Source organism: Chamaea fasciata, unplaced genomic scaffold (assembly GCF_029207755.1).
Source record: "Chamaea fasciata isolate MVZ Bird 193981 ecotype frontalis unplaced genomic scaffold, bChaFas1.0.hap1 SCAF_2, whole genome shotgun sequence".
Classification (NCBI taxonomy): Eukaryota; Metazoa; Chordata; class Aves; order Passeriformes; family Sylviidae; genus Chamaea; species Chamaea fasciata.
In genome coordinates, this window is record NW_027094087.1 from 100077657 (window position 1) to 100105020 (window position 27364).

Here is a 27364-nt window from a genome sequence, read left to right on the forward strand (position 1 = left end):
CGGTTGTAACGAGCCCTGCTGTATCACTGGGGTTCAGGAGGCTTTGATCCAGCCAAAAGTTTGAAGAAATGACCTGCTACTAACTGAAATTAGTGCTTCAGCAGTTCTTCACCTCAGTTAAGTCTTCATGCAGTTTGCTTCAAAGAACAAGTGGTTGTTCTGTGTTGGTTCTTTCCCCAGTGGTTGCCCAAGGGGAAGAGGATTATCGTCCCAGAAGCCTGTGCTTTGATTCCTTATGATTTGTAAGCCTGTACCCAGGAAGGGCTTCCAGGGAACCCCTGACAGGCTGTGCATATGAGATGGTGAAGAAGTGTATCTGTTAACTAGAAGTATGAGAAGGGCTGCTATGGCAGGGTGAGTGAGGATGCTGCAGTAGGACAGGAGATGTGTGCTAGCTGAATCTTCTGCAGTTTCTTTTTTCTTTTCTTTTTTTTTTTCCCTCCTTAAAATTTTCACTGCAGTCATGGTTGAAGCAGCATCTTGGGAGAGCCGTGTACCAAAGGACTGTACTGCCATACATGTTTGTGTCTGTTATTTCATCATTGGTGACATACTTGTTAGGCAGGTTAGTGTTACTAGTACTAAAGTGAGTTTCCCTTTATTTTTTTTTCCCCATATGGAGGGAATGGAGAAATGAGGTCAACAGCTCTGTCTGGCTTTATCATTTACTCAGAAGGAGACAAATGGTCCAGCATCTATAGTAGCATCCGATTAATCTGAGCATCTCTCGGACATAAATTAACTGCCTGCGTCTGGCATGGCAGACCTGGTAAAAGGGAAGAATTTGGAGAATTAATTTCCAATGGTTGATGAGGCATGCTTTCCCAACAGGTTCTGTAGCAAAGAATTTCTTCACAAAGTCAAAGCTGCCCATCCCGGAACTTTCTCACATCTGGTGAGTACTGTGATAGTGTTGGGGATGCCTATCACGTTTTTTTTAAAAGACACTTAATTCAAGAGTTCTTGTTAAATTTTAAAAATGTCTTCAATTATAATTATTGCTGTTATCTCCAGAATCACTTTGAGGCCAAGCAGCAGGGTGGCTATTGCTCTTCTGACACACTTGTTTTCTGGAGAGATGTTCGCCTACTCAGCAGGACTGGGAAGGTTTGAACAGCAACGTAGCTGAGAGCTGTTCTTAAGTGTATTGTGAGCAGCGTCATTAGCTCAAAGAACTGGCATTTTTCATGAAATGACACAGAGGAGAAGCACCTCTGGAATGTTTTAGATGTGTTGTTGGTTTTATGTTTCTGTCTCTGTTCTGTCAGAGGAGGCCTAATTAAAAACTACATAATTCATTAGTGCTTTTCTAATGAACCAGTGTGCTTACTTTTAATGAGCTTATTGAGAAACAATTGTGGATGGAACTGTACGTGATAAAATTTGACAAGAATTCTATTATATTTTCATCAACAACGCGGTGCTTTGTAATTTGTTGTCATCATTGCATGTCTGATAGGAGGAACAAACCGTTTTAAACATGGATCAAAAATGCTGATAGTGATTTTGTTTTTATATATGCTTTTATGAAGAGAGATGAGAAGAAAAGCTTGCAAGAGCCTAAACATCTGTCAGGGTCAAAGGATATGTCTGGAATCTTTTCAAAGCGGATTGTCAGTTGTGAAAATAATAAAAAAAAACACAACTGAAGAAACATAGTGCTGGGGGAAGTGAATATTGGAATTTAAATTTAAGATTACTTAAAAAGAATGGATTAACCTAATATACTAGCAAAGCAGATTTTATTTATATTGCTGACACAACTTGTTCTCTGTGCAGAATTTCAAGAAAAGTATTCCTTTCTAATAGATACTTAGAATTTATCAGGTTGTGTTGCTGTGTTAAACACATGAGATTTCAGTCCTTGTCACTATAACCTCAAAAGTTTGAGAAATGCTTGTTACTTGCAAAGAGTAAGAAATTATATGTTTATTCTAGACCATGTGCCCAGGATAAAATATTACTCAATTTTTGCAGAGTTAATTTATGAAACTGAATTCTTGAATTTCTGAAGTTTAACTTTAGTGTTTGTGAAGTGTGCTAGAATTAGAGAGAACAGCTTAGTGGGAACTTAACAATAATATTGAAACTTGTGAAGAGCGTTAATTTTGCTCTTTTTTAAGGGTTAGTCAATGGTGCTAAGTAACCATTGCTGAAGTCCGTATTTAACGTTCTCTGCTTGAACTGCTTTAAGATCCTGCATGGATTAGCCAAAAGTGCTTCCAAATATTGGAAAGTTAATTCCACCCTTGGAACAATGTGCAATGAATTGCTGCTCAGAAGGCCAGCTACATCCTGGGCTGCATGAAAAGAGGTGTGACCAGCAGGGCAAGGGAAGGGATTCTGCACCTCCACTCTGCTCTGGCAAGGACCCCATCCAGAGTGCTGCATCCAGTTCTGGGTTCCCCTGTGCAAAAAGAACACGGAGCTGTTGGAACAATTCCAGAGGAGGTCCATTAAGTTGATCACAGGGCTGGAACACCTCTCCTATAAAAACAGGCTAAGACACTTGGGGCTGTTCAGCCTGAAGAGAAGGGTCTGGGACATCTTCTAGCAGCTTTCCAGTACCTAGCAGGGTCCACAAGAGAGCTGGGGAGTGACTTTTCACAAGGGCATGTAGTGATAGGACAAGGGGGAATAAGCTGAAGGAGAGCAGGTTTAGATTAGATATTAGGAAAGACTTCTTTACTATAAGGACCAATGAGACCTTAGAACTGATTGTCTAGAGAGGTTGTGGACTTCCACCCCTGAAAGTCTTTATGGCCAGGCTGGATGGGGCTTTGAGTAACCTGATCTAGTGGAAGGTTCCCTGCCCATGGCAGGGGAGTTGGAATTAGTTGATCTTTGAGGTCTCTTCTAACCCCAACCCCCCTATGATTCTGTAAGTATAGATTATGTATTTCATTTTCTAATATACACATACCATCATATTCAATGGCATGATGTATTAAAGAAATGTACTTAACTGAAAAGTAAAAATTGGCAAGTCAGTTTTAGAAATTCAGGTTGCTTCATCTTCCCAGAGACAAATATGCAAGTCAGGATCAAGTGTACATGACAGGGATGCTTGTCTTGTGTTAAAATATCCCTTCTCAGAGTTGCATTTTTGTCTCCTCTGTGATGGCACGCATCTGTTCCCCTGAGGTAACACTCTGGAAAACGTGTGCCTGTCTTACCCACAGGGAGCTGAGCGATGTGGATTGTGATGGGGCGCTGACACTCGCTGAGTTCTGTGCCGCTTTCCACCTTGTGGTTGCCAGGAAGAATGGTTACCAGCTGCCTGAGACACTGCCGGAGACACTGCTGCCTGAGTACCTCCAAGCAGGTAAAATTCCTGTGGCAGGTCATCTCCCTGCAGCCATCTCAGAAATCCGATGTGTGTGTAAGACAGGCTCACTTTCCATCCTGGAAAGAAGCCCATCCTGGGCTTGCAACGCTGTGTAATGATTCTCCAGCAGTGTTCAAAGCATGTGTTTTAAATTGTGCTTATGAGGTGATTGCTGAAGAGTATATCAAAGTATAGAGATAGGGATGTGAGGTGGAGCAGTTACCTGCTTCTTAATGTCTGCCCCTTTGCTCCATTGTGCTTCAAGTGTCAGGACAGATAAAGACAGGACAGAGATCAGTACCTGTAGAGCAAAGGGAATCCAGCAATGGCTTTAAACTGAAAGAGGACAGGTTTATGTAAGTTTTAGTAAGAGATTGTTTACTGTGAGGGCAGTGAGTCACTGGAACAGGTTGTCCAGAGCAGCTGTGGATGCTCTACCCCTGAAAATGTTCAAGGCCAGGTTGGATAAGGCCTAGAGCAACCTGGTCTAGTGGAAGGTGTCCCTGCCCATGGTAAGGGAGGTTGGAACTAGATAATCTTTACGATCTCTTCCAATCCAAACCATTCTGTGAATCTGTGATACAGCTTTTAGTTCTTTTGATGATTTTTCCTTAAGTATCTATGTCTTGAAGATTTATTAAAAATTATTCTGGAGTGCATTAGAACTTAATATCCTAGTGTATGTTTTTAGATGAAGATAATTGTTATATCAAAGGCTGATCTTTTTTGTAATTTATTTTATGTAATCCACAGGTTCTTCTGGGGTAGTTTGCATTAATGACAGGAGGATTACAACAATTTGTGTAGCACAAGAATGAATTAACCCAAAATGTAACATACTTTTGTAACAGTGGGCAGCGAAAGAACTGTCCTTTCATTTCTTCTCTTCAGTTATGTCGCTTTTAATTACAAATGAATGTTGAAATATATACTGTTACATCTGAAGAAAGTTCATGACTCTCAAGGGCAAGGAGGATTAATCACAGATGATAATTACAGTGCTAAGGGATAACATTTAAGACCTAATAAAATGTCCATTAAATTTGATGATGCTGAATATATTAAAAGGCAGGAAAAGAACAAATCAAGCTGCAGTTAGGAAAATTAAATGATGACCCTGTATCAGATTTGTGAAATAATTTCTGATGGAGTCGTGTTCCCTGTAATCCACCATATTCATATCCAAAGCAATAAGCTCCTGGAAAACATGCACTTCCAAATCTTCATCACTTTCAGTCTCTCTAATTACATTGCCCTGTCATAATTACAACTACCCTTTTCCCTCCAGGACCACCACTTTGTTCATTACTTTCATGCCTGGTCTCATGATAAATTGGCTTGTAAACTCATCCATGCAGGTTCTTTTTGGTATGTCTTCACATTGAACCTTTTTGGGTAAAACTGCAGTGGAAATAACTCTCTCTACTAGCAGGGAATCATTACGTCAATGGGAGAAATAGCATGGTAAGCTGTAATTGTTCCCTGGGAGTCCATTTTTTCCCCCTATTTGTCCCTTTCAGCACTTAGTTCTACTGTTTTCTTGGATGATTATTGTTTCATGCTGTTGCATGAGACCAAGCATTTCAAGCAAATCTACGTGGAAGTGGTGAAAGGACTAATTGTTTCTTGTGGGTCCCTTAAATACCCCATCTAATGAACTAATTCTGCTTAATCTGAGGGTCTGAAATTTTCTCATGTTCATTCTGCTATCTGGTCAGGATTCATAAATCTATCTTTTGAAAGACTTGCATTAATAAAAAGCAGAAGATCTCAACACACTGTAAATCTGTGAATCACAGAAAAGCATAGAGCCCTGGTTGTATTACTTCTGAAATAAAAGCATTGGCAAGTATGTACGTGCCTCATACAGTTACTTAAAATGTAAAAAGCAATTTTCAAGAGAAATCTTGTGTTTTCATGTTTTCATAATTTGATTTCTGTGACGTTTAGAATTTTTTTCCAACTTTTTTGGCTTCTTAGGGCCCCAAAGAAGAATATTGGAAACTGTTTTTCATTCAGTTGCTGTATTAGTTTCAGAATGAGGCATAATTTACTTCAATTGAAGTATTTGCATCTGATAACTGTGCTGTTAAAACTTCAAATAAAATTACTTGGAGCAAAAAAGCATTTAAGAATGCATCAATCTTCCTAGTTTTATGGATTGTACCATAAACTACAAGCCAAACTGGTCCAAATGCTGTTCTGGCATGGCTCCATTGACAATTTGACCCACCACCTTCTTTTTGGAAACTTTTTATTAAAACTAATTTGCAGAATCTCAAAAGCTATTTGCCCTGTGTGTAACCCAGTGTACTGTAAATTAAGACAGATTTCCAAGAACTTAATTTATTGAGATAAAATAAATGCTAGCCAAAAACTAGAAGTGTGGTTGTTCTGCCTTTTAATATATCAATCTTTAGAAAAAGATGCGTTCCAGCTCATAAAACAGATTTATCTCAGAGGAGCTAATCCCAGAGTGATACTAGCAGAAAGACCTGAGCTTATGGGATAGAAATTAGCTTGTTGTGAATATTCCTTTGAGAAGTTAGATGTAATTTTTTTTTTTTTTTTGCCCCCCGGTCTCAATGTTGTTTAGTTGAAGGTGGCATATACTACAGCATCTACAATGTTTAGTGCTTTGCTTTTTGCTGGCCTTCAATTTTAGAGTATAATTTAGATTCTGTTTTGTTTTTCAGTGTTCAAAAAGTCCAAATTGCAGCTGAAGGTGGCATAAGTACCTTTAACATTGTTAAGAGAACAAGATATAAACTATAAGATTAATTAAGTTGATACTGGATTGGGAGAAGAAGAAATTTCTTCCAAATTTCACCATTATTTCTACAACAGAAATTATACAAGCTATCCCTTTCATGACACTGACCTCTTTAAATACAAGATAGAAAGATTTTCTTCATGGTGTTTGTCATCCATGTCTTATGGATTAGGTCTGAGATGTAGAAATGAAGGGCAAAATTATGCTAGAACAGGTTTCTAAGAACTAATAACCGAAGACTTGGTGTGTCTCTGTGTTTGGCTTTGGGTTGTTTTTTTTTGGTTTGATGGGTTTTTTTTACTTTTTTCTTTTCTTTTTCTTTCCCCTGCAGCTTGTTTGAAGCCCATGCGTGACTGTGCACTGTTTGATTCTTATTCTGAGCCATTGCCAAGCAGTCAGCAGACTCGGGACTTCGGTCGGGCAGAGGTGAGAAGGCGTAAGCTGTGATGGGTCTGGCTTCTTTTCCTCTGCTGAGGTCAGGATGAATAATACATGAGAAAAGTAGATTTTGAGTTCGGACTTGGATGTTTATTGTTTCTTATCTATTTAGAAACTCATGAGGTGTGAGCTCTAACTAGCTAGTTAGAGAAACAAGGTAAAATGGAGAGCTGCTAATTCTTTCCAAGGTTATTTAAATGATAATTACCCAATAATGAGGTGACACCTGTATTATTTGTATTTCTGAACCAATAATGACCACACAAGGACTGCAATGCAGACCTTTTTCACCCAGTTACAGAAAACCACACAAACCCATGATGAAGAAGGAAGAAGAAGGACTTGGACTATGCCCAAAATCCTCCATCTTGGCTCATATGTGTTACCATATACTAAAATCCCAAATCTATAAGTTTTTCACCCTGTGAGATCACACAATACTATTCAAACTACACACCCACAACCCCTGTGCTATCACTCAATCTCGGAAGCCTGTTCCAAGGTCTCAAGTCAAATGTGGTACTTGCTTGAGGGTCAGCACCTTTTAGCATAGAAAGCCTGAAATTTTCAGCCTCCAGGGTTCCAACATAAGCTGTGTCCTTACCTTGCAGAGGGAAGGGGGCTGGACCAGCTTCACAGAAACTGCCATGTGAGCAGTAGGACTGTGAGTCTCTGAGAGGACTTTAGGAATTTCTAAGCTTCTCATTAAGCCATCTCCAACCCCCAGCTCAGCCATTTCTTCTGTGTATGGAAAGGGCTGACAGGCTTTTCAAGAGATATTTTCACATAACAGAGTTCACAGTAGTCATTAAGGGACCCGTGAGATGCTGGAATCTGCAGAGAAATAGGCTGTACCTGTTAGTGTCCCGCAGGGTTGCTGCAGGTGGGGCAGTGGGGCACATGGATCATGTTCAGATGAAGTGTCTGCTCAGTCTGAGTTGGTTGACAATATGAGGCTTCAGCACAGACCTAGAATTATAAAAGCACATAGTTTGGAAAAGACTTCCAAAATCATTGATTCCAACTGTTGGCCCAGCACTGTCTTCTTTCAGATAGCTGTAGAGGGCAATAAGGTCAGCCCTGAACATCTTTTTTCACCAGGATAAACAATCCCAGCTCCCTCAGGCACTCCTGTTGTGCTCTGGAGCCCCCACCAGCTCCATTACCCTTCTCTGAACACATATCAATGTCCTTTCTTGTAGTGAGGGGCCCACAACTGAGCACAGCAGGTTTCTTTGGATGGAACAGGGGCTTTGGATGGTATCTCCAAAGGTCCCTTCCAAACCCAACCATTGTATGATTCTGTGAAGTCTGCTGCAAGCAAAACTGAATTAAGGAGAAGAGTTTAATGCTGAGGTTAAAATCCCAAACTTTTAAAGACCCTATAGAACTGAGCTAATCATGGCCACTGAGTTGTGCCTGAATATTGCAACTCTCAATGTATGTGCTGTGGGATTTAAAGGTTTAGTGTTAAGGTAGTTAATCAAGTGGCAAACTGACTGCAGGAACCAGCCCTTCTGACACTCCTACAAGTTTAAAAGTAATGGTATGTCATGGCAGCTCAGCAAGGCTGTTCTCCAGCTGTTTCCTCCCAATGCTTTGCTCTGGGGAGTCCCTGGGTCAGAACCCAGCTGCTCCTTCATCAAATCCATCTTGGTAGTGGCACCACCAAACAGAATCTCCTACGCTTCTATGGATTACAGTGTTCAATCTGGACAATGCTGCAGCTGGAACGTTGAGCACCCAGCATATCTTCTGGAACTGTTAAAATGTATGTTGTATACTTGGGAGGTGTTGCTCATCCTACAGCAGCTTGGCCAAAGCACAGCAGTCACACTGGGCTTTGGAAGCAGCACTGCAGATCTGGTAATGCAGGGTGCTGGTATGTTGGCAGCGTGAGTAGGTTATTTACCAGAATCACCTAATCCCTTGCTTATGACCTTATTTTGGGTGGCTTGCAACTTAAAATATGAAAGAAGATATAGATATAATATAGAATTATATTTGAAATGTAAACAAATATATAATTATGTATCGTTCATACGCATAATTAAAAAGCTTCAGTTTACATTGTCCAAGATAAATGGACTTTAGAATCTCCTCAAAAGTGATTTGAGAATTATTTTGACTCGGTATTTTATGTTCAACTTATGTTTTTACATTCAGAATTAATACACTGAATGAGTATCATTTGGAAGGTCAGTAATTCATCTTCCATTCATCTCCCTCAGTGGGAAGTGCAGAAATTCCCTGTTGCAATTTCATTTGTATCTTGGCTAGTTGAGGAATTATACTTTAGATACTTGATTACTACATTAAAAATATTATATTATCAATGCAATCTGTTATGCATTACCTCTGTATCTTTTTTAATTTCCACCTATCATCCATTCAGGCTATTTAATTTCATTTCAGATGCCTGTTTTTACTGTGACTGCTGAATTACAAAGCTGCAATAAAATAGAAACAGTTCTGAATGCATTCATAAAGAAAATAATGGCAGGAGACACATCATCTGTGTGCTAGGCTTTGTTAAACTTGAAAAATGCACCAAGGCTGCTGATATTATGCTTGGGAATGACATGGGTGACTGATTTTTGTTTACCAAGGAAGTTTTGGCTTCACAGTTTTGTTTTTTTTTTCTCAAGTTTTTATCTCCCATTCTCCTTTGGCTCTTTTCTGCAAGTTTTCTCACTGCCAAAATTGTTAAGTTAAAACACACATAAAATGACTGGCTGGGGTTCCTCTGGGCTTCCTCAGAAATGTCATGCTCACAGTTCATTGAAATCTCTGAAAGTCATTCTGTCAATTAAAGCATGCCTTGAGTTGGGTCTGTGGTCTCATGTCCTTCAGCTGAGTGTCAGGGCTAGCTATGGATGTGAAAAGTTCTGTTCGTACATTTTCAGAGTCCTCAAGCCGTATTTTTGCTGTGTTGCTTTTTCAGAAGTTCTAGGGTATTCCATTCCTCAGAAACTTTGTAAAACAAATCTCTCGTACCTTTACTGTAGAGTCTTCCTTTTTGAACTACTGACTTGAGATTTTTGTGGTCTTTTAAAAATGTCTATGTCTAGGTTTCTCAATTCATTTGTTTAGGCCAAATTTATTTCAGGACATTTTCAGGTCAAACCTCTTCCATGTTCTCTGGGAAAAAAAAAAACCAGCATCACTTAGTATTTAGACAAGTTTAGGGTTTCTGACATTTGCTTGAATGTTTTATTTGGTTGCAGAGTGTATTCTTCTTCTTACAGATAATGGAGGTAGAATTTATTCCAGCAGAAGCTCCAAGAACAATAAATACCTATAAGTTGTTGCTGAAATAACAGAAAATTAAGGGATAAGACTGGGGAGAAATTCCCTGTTTTCCTATCAGAGGCCTGACTGGGCCTCCAACAGACTTGCAAATGAAATTTGTTTTTCCTCTCTCTATGACTGCATGCTGAAAGAAAAGAGTAGTTCAAGGATCAGCCACATCAGCCAGGAGCCTTTAAAGCATAACCATCAGGCTCTGCAGTACAGCTGGAGTTTTGGTTAGAGGGACTTTTCTCGTGGAGACTGGAGAAGCTTTCATCTGTCCTTACACAGGTGTTAGATATGGCTCTGTTGGGAGAAGTCTCTCCTTATAGTCGTTATCTCCTTTAGTCTTCCACTGTTGAAGTGCTCCTCTAACAAATTCCACGTGTGGAACTACTGTACCTTGAAAAACAGAGCTATATTGTCTTTCTATAGGTCCTCTATTCTTCTTTATGTAACAAAGAAATTGTGGTGCAAGAGCAAATGTTGCCATTAGTGTTAAATTGTATTCTTAAATATTTGATTGCGGAAAGGTATAGGCTGTAACAATCAGTGTAATTAACAAATCTTCTTCCTTTAGAAGTCATCAGCTGAAGAGGTACCTGATAACTCTGCCCTGTTACAAGATGCAAAGAAAGATGACAAACAAGGTATTTAAATAAACAACTGTTTTTTTCATTAGGGATTAAATTATGTGTTTTTAGTAAGCCATTATGTTTGCTGACAGAAGCAATGGTGTGTTTAATTTTTAAGCTGGCTATGTGTTGCTAAAGACCAAAAGAGACATCTCACAGCAGCTGAGTTGAAGACAAATAAATTGAGAGGTTTGTTTCAAAATTGATTGTATCATATGTAAATTATATAAAATGTACCTTCTAAAATATGTCTAGTCCTAAAGCAATTAATGTTGTGCTTCTCACTTAAACAAAATTTTAATTGTTATCAGGAATTTTTTAAGAGTAAAGATTACGCTGTGCCAAATTTTCAATTTCCATTTTTGCAAGAAACACCAACACTTCAAAATCAGTTTTTACTCCTATTTGAAAAAAATAATCCCTGTATTTTCTTGCAAAACAAAAGTTTTAGTCAAATTGGACTGAAAAGACTTGATTCATTCGCTTCCTTTGACATCCATCAGCAGCAAGTCATGTGAAATTGAAGTCATCTCTTTTTTACTGCAGTAGCTTCTATGGCTTCCAGAATTGGCATCAGATCATCACCCAGCCTTTAATTCCCTTTTATATGTCCTTTTTCCAATTCTTACTTGCTGTCCCTCCATTGTAGAAAGAAAACAGTTGTGGGTATTTTGTTGCCTGATTCTCAGAGCTGCAGATTATGTATTAATTAAAAAAAAATGTCTTGGCCTCCCAGATGTCCTCAGATTAAGGTTGCATCAGAGCTGTGAGACCAGGTAGTCCACATTCCTGATTCTCCTTCCATACTCAGGTGTGACAGAGTTTGACAGATTCCCAGTGTCCCTTTTTCAAAGAGAGTTTGTTAAGAGTTGATGAATGTTTGTAAAACATTTTGACACGTCAGCATATTGCAAGAAATCAGTGTTTTGTTGACAAGGTTTGTTTTGTTGTAAAATGTATAATGAACCATAGAAGGACTTGAAACTTGAAGGTTATTGCTTTGAAATGTCTAGGGAAGATTTACTTTTTTACTAAGGGAATTTTTTTCCCCTGTTTAGATGACTACATTATGCTTTGATTTTTGAAGCTGACATGTTAAGTCATATGGGAACCTGTTTTGAGATATGCAGTCCTCCTTCAGGGCTGAAGATAGGCTGTATTTATAACACAGACTGCTACCTTTTCAGCCAAAGAACAAATACTTTTGTTCTACCTTTTATTACTGTTCTGAGAAACATGAGAACAGATCACTCTCCTGACTGAGGGGATCTCCCCAGAAGTCAAGAACCTGCAGTTCAGGACTGTAGAAGCAAATTTTCCTGCATTTTCAAAAGTACCCAAGTAAATTACCTTCACTTAGGTTGTAATGTAGTTAAATTTGGAAGATAATGTAAACTAAACTAGGTTACAAGACCCAAAACTTTTCCCACATAATTTGTTGATAAAGGCAGATCATAGAGCAGGTAAGGTTGGAAGGGACATCTGGTTCAACCTTCTTGCTAAAACAGGTTCATCCTAGAGCAGAAGAGATTTCATTCCAAGTGGTCATTTAACACTGAGTGTTACACTACATCAAAATACGCTATGGTGCATTAAAAACTCTATTAGAAAGGATGCATAGGAGAATGTGGAAGGGGAATAAGCACTCAACCCCACAAATTCTCAAAATCTGAGATTATTTGGCAACTCGAGCATAGGTCATTCTTGCTGTTGTTGACTTTTGTGCTCTTGGAAATAGTTACTTGTTTGAGTGCTTCAGTTTTCTGAGGGTATTTGGCTACTTTTCAAATATGTTTGGCATTACAAGATGTCTAATACCAGTTTAGATGTTCTTTTATGAGACCTGATACTTCTAGATTTTACCCACACATACTTAATTATCTTTTTTTTTTTCTTAAGCTCTTAAAGTAAGCACCACTCTCAAAACTATACCAAAGGAATTTCAGCACTTGACTGTGAAAGCAGGTAAGGAAAAAGAAATGTCATGTGTGACATGAAAATTTTGATCAGGTATTTCTACATCACAGTAAGCCTAAATTAGTGTAACTTGATTAATTTTCAAAAGAACCTTTTGCTCTTGTACTATTTTCCTACTGATATTAGCTTTTACCTCATAATGACTACTATTTGTAAGATAAATATTAATTACCTCTTCAGGTTGTCAAAAGATTTTCTTGCTTTCTTTCCCTCATTGGTAGTGTGTGGGTTCTTCCTGTGTGGAAAATGTTTTAAGCCATTTTAAGGATTCTGGAGTTCTTCTGTGCTACAAACAAGATGCAAGAGCATGAATATTGTATCTCTTGGTAAAACCTCATATAAAGTATAGAATAACTATGTAATGTTTTGGTAACTATTCTGAAATGGCTAACTATTTCTTTGGGAAAGCTCAGCTTTCCTGTTTTGTGTCAAGGAGTTACAGGACAGAGCGCCTTTTGGAAACACAGACCTTGAGGCACTTAAGACTCTGAGGCAAGCTTTTGACTCAGGGCCTGTTACTTTGTTGAAACCACTCCTGATTTTTCTCTCTCCAGCTCCAACATACACTCCTTGTTCCTATCCTTCTGGAAAATGTTATTTTTGGAACAGCATATGTCAAAATTACTTATTTGCTCCAGAAACTTCCCCTGCATTCAGTTCAGTTCATCAGACCTCCTTTGGCTTCTTCTTTGTTAATCTCTTTGTCCAGGGGTAAGAATGTTTGTAAGCCCTCCCTGGTCCCAGTCAAGCTAAAATCTTGCTTTCTCTTCCTTTTGCATGAATGTTTTTACTCAAGAAGACATCCTTGATTAAGAAAATGGACCCCACATGTCTGTTATAGCAGTTTTTGTCTTATAGCTCAATTTATTCATGGCTGCTCAACAGCTGCATGCCTCATTTCCCAAATCTTTTTTTCCTGGCTTCTTCCCAAACACTTGGCAGCTGCCAGATTTGCTATCTTCAGCTCCTATTCTCAAAAGATTGCTGCTTCTCCTTTACACACTCTTGCACATCCCTCTCAGGGAAAGGGGAGGGAGGTTGCATGACTTTCCATTCTGTTCTCCTTCCTCCTGATTTTGCCCAAGATCACAGGGGAGTTTTACTTTCAGTTCAGCAATTCTGTCTTTAGTACATTTAGGAAAAAAACTTACCTGCACATCTCCTTCCCCTGTGTCTTTCATCCCCTGGTCTGGGAGGTCTTGGCCATGCTGCTGTGCTCCTCCAGCAGTGTTGCTGTGTTTGTATACCAAAGCGGACAGTGGCAGAATTTCACTCCATCATTGTGGCTCCTGTCCCTGCAGGGGTTCCGTTCTTGCTGTGCTGCACATTGAGGATTTGAGCCAGCACATTCTCAGGTTGCATGCTACAACTGATGTGAAAAGTAAAAATGTTTATCTATCCAGTGGAGTAGATGCAGCACAGTAATTGAGTGGTTGTTTCAGAATCAGTCACCATTCTGAAAGGTCATTGTAATCGTTAATCTCCAGCATGAAAACTCATTTGAGATGAAGTGGGAGAAATTTTACGTGCTTTGGTTATTCATTTAGGTTGTTTATGTAAACTCAGGAAAGATGATAGTCTGTGAAAGTTTTCTTTGCCATCAGAAGGTCTAGAAATGTGAAATCAGTAAGAACTTTATATGCTCAGCATTCTGAATATCTGGCAAGTTTATTTAGACTCCTAAGTGCAGGATCATTGTTGATCTTAGCCTTTTAAAGGATTGAGTGCCAAATTTCCAAGTGTTTAAATTGTACATTTCTCCCTAGATGACCAATAAGAGATGAGTCATTGAGGTTGATGTTGACTAGTGGGGAATGCTTTAGTTTTTTTTCTTTAGCCTTTCACCTTTTCCGGCACAATTTTCCACCTGATCTTAAGCCTGTAAAACAAGGAGGCAGCTGTTGAGTGTAAGATGTTAGGCTACAGACAAAAATTACCAAAACAGCATGCTTTGGAATGTTAAAATGAAGCTGTCTTGCTAAAGGGCTGTAGGAGCAGCTCAACACCCAAAACAGGAATCTTCACATCCCCTTTAATTACTGCAGACCAAGCTGCTCAGGCTCTGCTACTCCAGGAACTGTACAAACTTTTAAATAATCAATGTAAATTATTCATTCAACAGGTTTAACTTCTTTATTTCATGGCTTGTGTAACCATAGCAGTAGAAATATGGAAAACTTGTGGATAAATAGTTTTGTATCATCTTGACTGATTTTGTCATGTATGTCTATAAACCTGCACCTCAGACATGAAATGTGCACAGGCCGAAAAATACAAAAATAGCTGCATGTTTCTTGAAAATCCTGCCACAATTATTTGTATGTTCTAATTATGAACTACCTGCTTCATAGTATTTTTTGTATTGTACTACTTCTTTTGAAAGGAAAGCCAAGTCTGGGTATTCTGTAATTGTAGCCTTGAATTTCCTAGTTTTTCAAAAGCTTAAAAAGAAAATCCTTGGCAGTAGCATTCTACTGCTATCATTTTTTTATTAGTAGTCGTTTCAGAATTCTCTCTTCCTTATGTGCTTTCCTATTTACCTCAACAGGATGTCCTTGGAGAGTTTGAATGTCAGTTTTACCTATGGGTTTTTTATTTGAAAGGCTTTCTGAAAGAAGTGTGAATAGAATTACAGTCTCCATAAGAAAAAGAAAATTTGAAGATTCTTAAATATGATTTAGCTTGGAAAGGATTTATACTTCCTATTTCTAAGTGGCATATTTAATAATTGTTCATGTAATTTAATAATCAGCAATTTCAGCATTGGAAAATTGGGTCATATGGCTGTAGGGAAGCAGTGTCTGAAGTTGTATTCTCTGGAAGTTTGACACAGAGAGAGGGAGGAGGATTATCACCACTGCATATTTTAATATTAATTCCCTCTCCCTTCTTTAGTTGCTAGGAAGAGTTTGTTGCAGAGAAACCTGGAATGACTGTGAACCAGTTTGGTGATGACAATCTACTAGGTCTTGGTTTTTAAGTGGTCACTGCTGGCTGCAGTGGGATTTATTCTATCCAAAACACCAACTAGCTCTGCATGATCCTAAAAGCAGTTTCTTTTATGAAGAGCTAGTGTGTGGCTGTACATGTGCCATATGCTGCTACTTGTCTTCTGTGAGCCTAAAGCTTCCTATGGAGGGTCTGTGCAGTAGTACATTAAAAACTCAGTATTTGCCAGCTGCTGCCACAGGCAGCTCCTGCTCTGTACTTTGGAGGATCCATTGTATTCTCCGGTAGTGCTCTGTAGTAGCTGATGATAAATGTCTGACTTGAAAGTAGGCATATATCTGAAGGAAGCTAGAAATTCTGACAATTATTTTTTTCCCCAACCTACTTGTTTCTCTTGAGCGTTGTACCTTGATTAGTAGACTGGGAAAAACACAAGGATTCACTTTGTATGTGCACTGGGATCATTGATGCTGCTGTAATACCTTAAGGATATCTCAGTGGGATGAATTTGAAAGCAATCATGCAGATATGTTTTCTCAAAATTATCTGATACTAGTAAGGAGAGTAACAGAAAAGATAGTGTAAACCAAGGAACAGCCTCGAGGAATTACCCAGAGATGATAATTCAGCACTGTTGTTTTCCTATCACATAAAAACTGCATGTGGCAGGATATTTGGAATTCTTCCAAATGACAGAAACCTGTTTTTACATTAATGCAAATGTGTTTGATCAATGTTTAGACTTAAAAGCTTTCTTCCTTCAAATGCCTTTCCCTCCCAAGGTCAAAACAGTCTCAACATAGCGTTAATATTTTGTAATGGGTGACGTACATTTATACTAATTAGTTAAAGTATTTAGGAAGGACATAAACCTCTGTGCTTTTGGAAGCAGGACAAGTAATAGATACCTGGACTAAGAACAAGATATTTTCTATAACCCTAGGGTTAGGGTTATATTGTTCCTTACATTGCTTTATCACAACTACATCCAGGACTACAGGTCAGAGCTACCAGACCTATTGCTCTTCCTGTGCTCTGGTAACCAAATGAAAAAGGTGAAGCTCTCATTACACGTTGGCTTTTGAATTCTTAGGATATTCACACAGTACAAAAACAAAGGGGAAGGAGAAGTGAAAATCAATTCCCATTGCTCATGTGAGATGAGTATACTCTCACATCCACATTTGCAACACTCACATGTTTAAGGGACATTGATTCTGAAGCTAAAGACATTTATTTTAAATATGTTTTAGCAGTTCTTTTTTCTTTTCTATTCCAGCTGCTCAAGAACCTAATGCACTCAGAGCCAGACCACGATCCAGGTACAGCTTTCATTCTTGTTTAAGGAAAAGACACGTTTCTCTGGTGTTAGATACAAGGCATCAGAACTGGTGTTGGATTTTTTTTTTTAATTGGTGTTGTGCTGGAAGTACAGCTCAGATCAGACAGATTTACCAGGAGGAATCTGTAAGCTATAGACCCTACATAAATACTGTGCTAGGGCCCCATGATCTCTGGTCATAAGGTGCTGGAAGTTTTGCCTGTCTTCCCAGCCCTGCTGCCTTGTCAGGGTGGTGACTGCCTCCAGCCCAGCCCCAGGGGTGTCGTGGCAGGACAGCTGGGACCACCCCATTGCAGGGAACATCCTCAGCAATTCTGTGCTCTTGCAACCTGCACGGTGATTTCAAATGGAGGGAGATGCTGCACATTCCTGCAGGAATAGCAGTAGTAGCTCAGCTCTTGGGTGTGGGTGAGTGAGTCCTTTTATTGGCATCCATGCTCTTGGCTGTGGTTTGTTGGTGTGTGATGAAGGACTTCAGGACTGTTGTGTGCTAGAAGTGACACCTGCTGAATTTGGACGTTTGAAAGAAAAGGGAAACCTGTGCCAGAAAATACTGTATTTAAATGGATTACGTCTTGGGTTGGTTGTCACCTACTGGTGTATAGGCATATTGTTAATTCACCTTAAACTTTTCATTTATGGTTCTAATTAGAGGACTCTGATTGGGATTTTTTTTCCTAGGTAATGAGAGTATAATCAGAAGCTGTCTGCTCACAGGCTTGTCAAAGCCTGCTAGTAAGAGAGGATCAGCTATAAGCATGGTGATTGAGGATTGAAATCCTCTGTTCTTAGGACCTATATTCAGGAAGGCTGAACTGCCTTGTGTGCTGTTTTTCTACTGCTAGCCAAAGCTTTTTAGTTTCTGCAGAGTTTTAGATTTTCTTGCTGTGTTACTAAATTGCAAATATGCAAAAACTGTGCACAAATACATGGAACACCAAATGCTTAAACAAGCTCAGGAAAAGTCACTCGAATGTGACTGCTCTGTCACATGTGGCTGTCTCACATCTGACTGTATCTCACTGCTCCACTGCAGAAGTTGAGACTAAAGATGCTTGGTCACGTCCTTGAACTCAGACCTGCTGTGCTTGATGGAAATGGGATCAAATACCATAAGGCGACTTATTTTTCTCTTTAAAGAATGATAGGGATGTTAGGAAAAAAAATGTATTAATGGACTTCATAACCAGATTGGAATATATTCAGTAACTGAGAAAACAAAAACAGTGAAACAATTTGTAGTGGGAAAAGTAAATCTGGTAAACTTGGTGGTGATAAGGGACAAGTAGAATTCTTGGTGGCTCCTCTGCTGGGTCCTGAAAATTCTGATTCAAAGGGAGGAGGGATTCCCACAGTCCTATTAGAGAAAGAAGTAAATCAGGAAGTCTTGTCTCTAGCAGAACCAGAACAAGAGGATGGAGTAAATCAGTGATTCAGGCTCCTTTAAGAAGAATTGTGGGACTGCTGGGAAAGCCATCTATGTGCATGTACTGTTTACTAACTGTGATTTATTGACTTGGAAACAGGATGTTGCATCTCATTGTAATCCAAATGATATGCACAGTATTATTAAATCTGTGATGATGACACATAACCCCAGCTGGGGAGATACATAAGTTTGGTTAGAAATTTGTTTATTTATGAAGAAAAAAAGAGTAGTTCTAGAAAAAGCAGAGGAAGGACTGAGTAGGAGAAAAGTTGAGGAGCTAGATCAGAAAACTGGGGGAGCAGGAATACCAAATCCTGATTAACTTCTCCCTAAAGAAGATCTTGAATGGGATTTGAATCAAGATGTTGGATTAAAAGGAGTAAAAATGTTGATTTGATATGGAATTTGTAATGGAGTGGATAAACCTGAGAGTCTTGCGAAGTTGTATGAGGTAAAGCAGGGAGACAGAGAATCTCCATTAGCTTTTTATGAGTGGTTGTGTGTAGTGGTTCATAAATGGACAAACTTGGACCTGGAGAGTAAGGGTAATAGGATGTTGCTCAATATGCTCTTAATTGGACAGCTGGCACTGGCTATTAAGAACCTCTTTTGCCAAAAAAAAAAAAAAAAAATTAAAAAAAAAATTGGTCCGTTAACCATTAATGGGAGTTACTTCTGTTTTCCTCAAATGTGCTTTTGGTCTTGCCCTGACATGCAGAATGTATTACAGTAAGTCTAACATCTCACGTTGCCAGTGCTCATTTTGAACAGAGTCTTGGTCTTGGTTTTTCTAAACTGATAACTACAGCAGTTGAAAATATTGGGCAGTATTTGGCTAAATCAAAATTCTTTGCAAATGCACCATACCACATTGGGATTAATGTGCTGTGGGAGGGCCTGGAAAGAGGTGCTGAGCCATGTATTTGACCAGATGTAGTCACTTTGGAGCCATTCAGTTTTTCCAGATTTTGTGGAATTTGGTGACTGTTTCTTATGGAAAATTTATTCTAATAGTTAAAAATTTATTTTACTAGTGAGAATATTACAAATTATGAAATTTGCACTTTCAAGAGGTAGGTTGAATCTATACCTGTATAAACACTACCCTTGCAGTTGGGAAAGGCAACAGAAACTCCAAGGGATTTATGTGGGGAATTTTACTTTGGTTTATTCAAAATAGTTGCTACAATTATCCTGCTGGCAAAGTTACATAAGAAGGCCTCAAGCTGTCTTACAAAAAGCCTTAAAAAATACTAGCCCTGTAAGCATGACTCCTTCCTTTCTCCACATGCTTAGGTCCTTCTGTTGCCAAATAATTCTGTTGTTATAAGAGGGAACTCTTAGTCATTAGGGCAAGGAATTTCCACCATGAACTTGATTTCTGCTCAGTGTATTTTTAGGTACTATTCATTTAGTCGTTCAAAATTAATTTTGAAATAAAATATTTTCTGCTTTTCCCCAACATGTTTTTCCTTAGGTCTTATTCTAGCACATCAATAGAAGATGCCATGAAAAAGGGAGAAGAACCTCCTACTCCACCTCCAAGGCCACAAAAATCACATTCCAGAGCTTCCTCTTTGGATCTGAACAAAATATTTCAGCAAAACACACAAGGTAAAGTTCGCTTTCTTTGCTCCTTCTGAGACTATTCAGGTTAGCTGTGTGCTTGGCAACTTGATCTGTTTGCAGAAATGCTTGACAATGTGTGCATATGCTGGCCTTTGCTGCAGACAGTAATGCACTGCAGAACAGGAGTTCTGCTTGTGTTACATCACCACTGAGGGAAAAAATTACTGTTTCTATAATTAAGGTGAATATAATGTTTTCTGGCACAGTAATGGGAAGCTTAGCATATGGTAGTCTGTCATCACTGACTGTTTATAAGTAGTCTGGCTGTTTAGACAGCTCTCATCAGTAACTACAGTATAACTGATTTTTATTACTATTTATTTTTTGTAGTTCAGAAGCAGGAAGAAAACCCCTAATGTTTAAACTCGGAGAAAGAAAGCAAACATTTTTGATGTTAAAGTCTAACATATGCGTGAGAGCAATCAGAAGCCACTCTCAATAAAAAATGGGTAATTTCTTTTGACACGGGTGCATGTTAAAGGGAGAGAAGGAAAATGTGGAATAGTAGCTGGGGTGAACTGAAAGAAAATGGCTTTTCAGCACATAACCCTTTGAGTGTGCCTCTTGCCTTCACGTGGGAAGAGGAGTTGTTTTTTCAGGGCAGCAGTCACCCAGCGTGGCTGTGCTCCAGCAGTGTCCTTGAACCAGATCAGAGGTTTGTGTGCTGCACACCAATCATCTGACTCAAGGACCAGCTTAAACATGGTCATGCTTATGCTTCAGAAGAAGACCAAGGTTTGGCTGTGTCAAGGAATGTTTAACTGGGCTCTCTAATGTGGTTCTTGGAGTAGAAAAGAGTTTTACCTCTTGCTATATGGGACTTTTTTGTGCAAACACTAGAGAGAATTCAAGAGTCCTGCTATGTCTGCTGATCCCTGAAACTCAGTAGGAATAAACACTTTTTTTTTGCTCTACACAGAGGAATAATTTCTTATCTTTGATCCTGTTGAGGGATCTGGTGCTTTCAATTTTGATTTTGTTATAAATCAAAATAAAACCCCAAACAGAGCCAAGTGCACATTTTCTACTGCAGCAAATCTTATTGGAATCCAGATAACAAGTATAACTGGAAGGAAACGGGAAGGAAATAAACTTGGGTTTAAATTTCACTTGGAACACAAATGAAATAAGAATGTAAATTCTTAAAGAAGTCATTCTGTGAATGAAAATTACCATATTGCTTTTGCAGTGGTTCATTGTGAAAGTCACAAAGCAGTTTCTTTTGCGGAAGTTAACAAACTGTGTGCAGTTTTGGGTATCACAATATAAAAAAGACATTAAGCCAAAGGAGGGAAACAAAGATGGTGAAGAGCCTTGAGGGGAAGCCATGTGAGGAGCAGCTGAAGGCACTTGGTCTGCTCAGCCTCGAGGAGACTCAGGGGGAGGCATTATCACAGTTACAACTTCCTTGCGAGGGAAAGAGGAGGGGCAAACAGTGATCTCTCCTCTCTGGTGACCAGTGACAGGACCCAAGGGAATGGCCTGAAATTGTCAGCAGAGGTTTAGGTTGGATATCAGGAAGATTTTCTTCACTCTGAGGGTGGTTGGGCACTGGATCAGGCTCGCCAAGGGAGTGATCATGGTATCAGCTCTGAGTTCGAGAAGCATTTGGACAATGCCCTGAGGCACATGGTGTGATTGTTGGGGTGTCCTGTGCACAGCCAGGAGTTGGATTTGATTATTCTGGTGGGCCCTTTCCAACTCAGGATATTCCATGGTTCTGTGTATATCCAGCATGACTAGAATAATCCTATTTTGGTGCATTAGATTTTGTCCTACTAATTCTAGTTCAGAAATAATTTTATTTCGGGGAGATTGGTGGATAATCTGCTTCCAGACCCTCAAGGGAATGCTCATTAGTACTGAGTTTTGTTTTCAGTTCCACATAGGTCATGTTGATCTATAGGTATCATTTCTTTAATTGTAAAACCATCTGTGCTGTGAAGCATTTTTTTGTTTGTTTCTTTCCTTCTTAAAGGGCAGAAAAAGAAAAATATCTTCAAGTAAATTCAGTTAAAGACTGTGGCAAATCCCTGTTGTGGGCACTGGAATTTTTTGTTTGTTTTTTTGTTACTCATTTATTGCTGCTATATCATGTTTGTCATCATCTTATTATGCCTTTCTCCTGGCCAGTATACACACTGATTATTTATCTATGATGGCTGGGATGTCCAGCAATGCATTAGCCATAGAAATATGCTTTAAATTTGTTGAACTGGGAGGTAACTGGACTTGAAGAAGGCACCTTCATTCATACTTCATTGCTGCACTTCTCTGGAATACAGCAACAACTGTTACCCAGGACAGACATAAAAAAGCATGAGAACTTATTGAAAGGCACCACTTTCTGAAATATGCAAGTGAATTTCTGTTAAGAGACAGAAATCTCTTCAATTTTCTGTTTTTATTCATGTAATCTTTATGTTAGCATCGGAGAAAAAACCTGTGCTGCTACATTCTTAGGTATTTCTTTTTGTTCAACATGCAATCTCTGGCATTTGGCCTGTGTGCATGTTAAGAAAAACTTGGCTAGAGTTTATGCATTCCTGGAAGGACAACAGCAGGTTTTAAGTAGAAACAAAAATGTCATTTAAAATGCCTACATGACCTAGTTTACTTCTTCATTTTTCCCCTAGCCCAGTCTCTAGTCAGATACAAGCCAAAAACTCCCTGAGTAAGACCTGAGTATTGAGGGGGCCAAAATTGGGGCAGCTCAGAGCCCAGATATCCTGCAGCAGAGCCCCAGCCACCTTCTAGCCTCAACAGCAGCAGTAAGCTGGAGTCTGCCTTGGGGCGACTCTGGGGCTGAGGCAAGTTTCACTTTTAGTATTAAAACCCAAAAATGCGTCCATTGTCTTCTGATGTTTTGTTCACTTTGGTTTGCTGCCCATGACAGCTGATAAAGAATTCACTTCTGAGCAGTGACAGCAGTCTGAGTCTTGTTAGATTCATACAGTTCTCTCTGAAATATGTTTTATTTCCCATTTAGTTTCATTTCTGAGTGAATTAAGACATAACTATGTTTAATTAACAGTTCTGTTAAACAAAGGATAATTGTTGGGAAAAGAGAATTTGCTTTGATGAAATGACAAGATTGTCATAAACAGTGTAGTTTTGTGTTATGTGGAAGCAGATTGAACAAAACAGCCATATAACTATTTACAAATGAATTTTTGACTGCAGGTTTTCAGCACTCATTTGCTTTTGAAACTCACCTCCTGCTGTGGCTGTCCCTGTGGTGAAGAACATGTGGAATGCAGGCACTATTTTTTGCATAGGTTTCTAAGGAAGCACTCAGTGTAACCTGGATTCTCTGCTTCTGGGGTGCTGGTTTCAGCCAGCAGCAAGGGGCTAGTATTTTGGAGGGGTTCTCCCTTTTAAAATGTGGGGTGTTAACTTCCACATTTGGTCAGGTGGAAACACAACAAGCATTTTATTGCAAGTGCTGTATTTTCTGTCACAGATGATGTTTTCCTGACTACAGTCAGATCTGTAAAGTGTTCTTAGCATTGCTGGGCTAGTAGTAATGGCTGCCAAAAAGGAAAACATCCTGTTTATTCTAATTTGGTGTTCACAGGAAAGGGACAAGGGAATAGATTGTATTGGTGTGCATCAGCATTCCCATCAGTGATATAAGTGTGTCCGCACATCACTCCTGTATTCCTTCATTTATGTGTTTCCCAAGCTGTTTGAAGTGGTACTTGTATAATTAAGACTCAATCAGTACAATTGTCTTTCTGCACCCTCTCGTTTTCATTAGTGCTAAAGAAGACTGTTCACCATCACATTTTACCCTCTTTTGCATACCTTTAAAGAAGACTTTTCATTTCTTCTTTAATTCATCAGACTTCCATTATTTCATTCAATTAGCACATCCTTTCCTTGAACTTACAGGCTTGGTGGGTTTTGTTTGCCAAGTGTGGAGATTGGTGAATAGTTAAATGTATGTTGAGATAATCTTAGTTTTTTTGTATTTGCCTAAGTCAAATTTGTATTTCTGAATGGTTTTAAGTCTACATTTTAAATGAAACAGTACATAACTATGTAGGAAAGAGGATTTTGAGAATTAAAATGATTATTGCTCTGATGTCATAGATGTTTTGATACAAACAGGCCCAAACAGTACCCATTATACTTCTGTCCCATTGTTTTCAGGAATATCTTTTCAGCTAGATTGTCTTTTTAGCTTAGTGAGCCAAATGCAAGTGACTCTCCTTTTTGTGCAACTGAATACAAAAAACCCTGCAAAACTTAACCTAGATAAGCATGATTACTGTATTATCTTCTGTATTCCTTTATGCTTGATTGTATTTGCTAGGAAATGTCTGTGTCCATTGAAGTTGGAAGTCTGAAAGATGTAGTTGCTAAAGACAAGCTTTTAATGAGTGGTGCAGTTATGTTTTTGTATTACCATAAGTACAGATTTCTTAACTAAAATTTTATTTGAAAGCCAAAGTGACAACGGGAAACTTAGAACAGTAATTTTTTTAAAGTCTGAATTTAATTAAGTAATTAATTTTCAGGACTCCTGCCTCTCATTGCTCTTACATTAGTCTTGGTTTAGTAAAATCCAGCTACTTTCTTGGGATTTTGTTCATGCTATAGTAGTGTACTATCTTGCATGTTACTGTGTTGTGTTTATTAATCAGACCATTAAACTAGGAAAGATGAAATTTGTGAAGAACCTTTACTTTAGAGAAGAGATAATGGCTTATACCCTCACCAAATATGCCATTTCACAAATTATTGTTTGCATAGTGTACATGAGTTCTAATATTGCAGGCTACATTGAGTGAGGAGTGTAGAGTCGAGTGACTGGTTGTAAGGGTTCTGACAAATTTAAATTTAAAATGTCTTATGCGTAGAGCACAGAGAACACAAAATTGGTCTGCTATTCATATTTTTCTCTGGCTATGAAATGTATTTTTAAATTAATTGCTGCAAAAATACTTTTTTGAATCAGAAAATATTTTTTTTTCTTTTGGGACCCAGCCCCTGATCTGGTACTGGAGGTGTTGGTTTTTTCTAGTCCTGTTCCCTTTCAGAATATATTTGATGACTGAGTTGAGCTTACTCTGAATAAAATATTCATGTCTTCCTTCAGATTTGAACGGAAGAGTTTTGTGCCTGTCAGCCTTTTAGAATTTTTTATGAAGGATTTATGTACTTAAAACTGTGTAACTTACTTCTTTGCCCAACTGGACAAGAACATAGTTAAGGTTAAATAAGATGGAGAAAATAGTGAGGATATAAATGAATGAATGGTTATTACAAGATAGGAATCTGATGGGGTAACTTATTTTTGCATTTTTCTACTTTAATGTGTTTCTCTAAGGGCTGAGTCTGGACAGTGCTTCACTGGGGTAAATCTTACCAGCCTTTCAAGTGTAGCTGCTTTTTTTACAATTTATTTCAATAAATTGAACTTTTTAAAAAAATATTTTTTTCCATTTATCTAATCTTTGCTCTTTCAGGGATTGAGGAATGATTTGCAGTCTATTTTCAACCTGTAGCAGGTTGTTAAAAATTAAATTTTAATCCAAAAACTCTTCTACAGAAAATGGTGAAGGTTGAAATGTTCTTGACTCGCTCTACCAGCCCCACTGACCTTTTTCATGATCCCATGGGGGTTAGTCTGTTCTGTGAAAAAACGTTCATCCATCATGGAACAGCTTTGTAGGTTAAACAAGACAGGATCTGCTGTGTCTGGTGTGGAGCAGGGGTCAAGCTGCCTCCCTTGTGGGGAGGACCCTGGAGATGCAGATGTCCCCAAGAGGTGTGTGAGCTGCAGGAGGGACCAGAGGGGTGGTGGCTGGTGGCCCCCTGCTCTTCCTGGCTCCCATGTGCCTGTTCTGAGTGTGCCCGCGTTGGAAGTGGTTACAGGTGGCCAGTGCTGGAACCTCCAGCACCACCCCCAGGTCTCCAGAGGGGAGAAGCCCGGGCAACATGGATCTGTGGGAGGTAGGTGGAGGCACTGTGCCTCCCTGTGGGTGGAGGATGAAGGTAAACGTGAAGTGAGACACAACAAAATCTTGGAAAGTTTTGTTTAAGGGCAAAGGTAGTAGGAAGTCCTCAAATAGAAACACACAGAAAAGGAAAGGGTAGAGAAAATAGTAATTAGAAAATTAAATGGTTTAAGGAAAATTAGGGACAGGGAGGTAAAAAATACACATGTGGACATATGACATAAACCAGAAAATAGATGTTTAAAAAAATCTGGTTTACAGAATTTATTCACACATGCTGAAATTCCTGGATAGGACATTAAAAACAGACATCATTAAAAAAACCTCCAATGATATTTTGCTTGTTTGATTTGGAAGCAACCCATCAGATATATTAGCACGAGGTATCCTAAATGTGAGTTCATCATGCAAAAACATTAATTACTTAAGGCCTGGCTATATCTCTTCCTAATTACTTGGAAAGTTCATGGATAATTTACCACTCACTCAAGGTACAACTAACATTCTGTATGGTTAGCACATGAAGCAGACCTGTAACAAGAGTGTGTGTCTATGACATCAGGGGTGTGCATCATTTGCTGTGACACAAGAAACTCCCTGCTGAGCAGGCTCCCAAAACTAGCTGTGAGAAGAGAGGTCATTCTGGCAATGCTTTCTACAGCATTTCTACAAACCTGGTAACAAAGTTAATGCCAGCAGTCTAAAACAGGTTTTCTTTTTGCAATGCTATTACCTTCCGAGGTGAAATTAGCAAGAATTATTGAAACAGATCCCTGGTTCAGTGGTATTTCACAACTATCTTACTAGAATCCTTTATTAAATTTATATTCCTGGCTACAGCATTACAGCTTTTTTGGTTTGGTTTTTTTTTTTTTTTTAGACATAGCAGTGAGAATTAATAAATCAGATCTCTTGAGAAATGGTTATTTCACAATCACTTACTAATGCTGCCGTCAGGAATGTAAATAAATGAAGTTGTGCAAAGAATGGTGTCAGTGTTAGGGGATAACCAAGTACTAATTTCACTGAACAAGAATAGAAGTTTAGTAAGAAGGCGGTAAACAGAAACCAGCTTAGACACAGAACTTTTCTGTGCTCTGCCTTTGGCAGCAGAAACAGGAAAAGTATCTCAAAAATCTCTCCAGAATAGTGTCAGAGTGGAAGGATGAAAATGCTGGCTTCCCTGAGGAGCCAAAGCCTTAGGTAGTTGGGGGAACTGAAGAATAATTCGTTCTGTGAGCTTATCTTTTTTGAGCTGATTGTAGTATCTTACTCCCTTTGCTTCTTGATAAAATTAATTGGTTGGTGTTTTGTTCAACCTCATCTGGGAGCTCCGGACTCTGAAGCAGCATAAACTGATGGAAATCTACCATGCAACCAGTGTCACCTTTGATCCAACAGTACTGTAGCATCCACTTGACAAATGCCAAATACATCAGCCAGACTCTCTTTTCACTTGAGATGAGGTCAGTCTCCTTGGGGTAGGCAGGATCTAGTTTCAGTTTGGCCTGCAAGGTACAAAATGGCCCTTGACCCAGGAAAAGCACCCTTCCCTTCTTTCAGGAGACTGCTCACATATGTATTCAGTTCAGGTGGGAATGAGGGTG

The 27364-nt window shown here is 38.9% G+C and overlaps 1 protein-coding gene across 2 annotated transcripts in view; it reads left to right on the forward strand.

Moving 5' to 3' along the window:
* The window catches only part of REPS2 (RALBP1 associated Eps domain containing 2), a 97123-nt gene that overhangs the window by 44563 nt on the left and 25196 nt on the right, over positions 1–27364 (forward strand). For both annotated transcript variants that reach the window (XM_066176887.1, XM_066176888.1), the window contains 7 exons: positions 832–895; positions 3183–3325; positions 6433–6527; positions 10411–10480; positions 12365–12430; positions 16671–16713; positions 19640–19776. In XM_066176887.1, coding sequence (XP_066032984.1) covers positions 832–895; positions 3183–3325; positions 6433–6527; positions 10411–10480; positions 12365–12430; positions 16671–16713; positions 19640–19776 — 618 coding nt within the window. The remainder of the gene's footprint in view (positions 1–831; positions 896–3182; positions 3326–6432; positions 6528–10410; positions 10481–12364; positions 12431–16670; positions 16714–19639; positions 19777–27364) is intronic.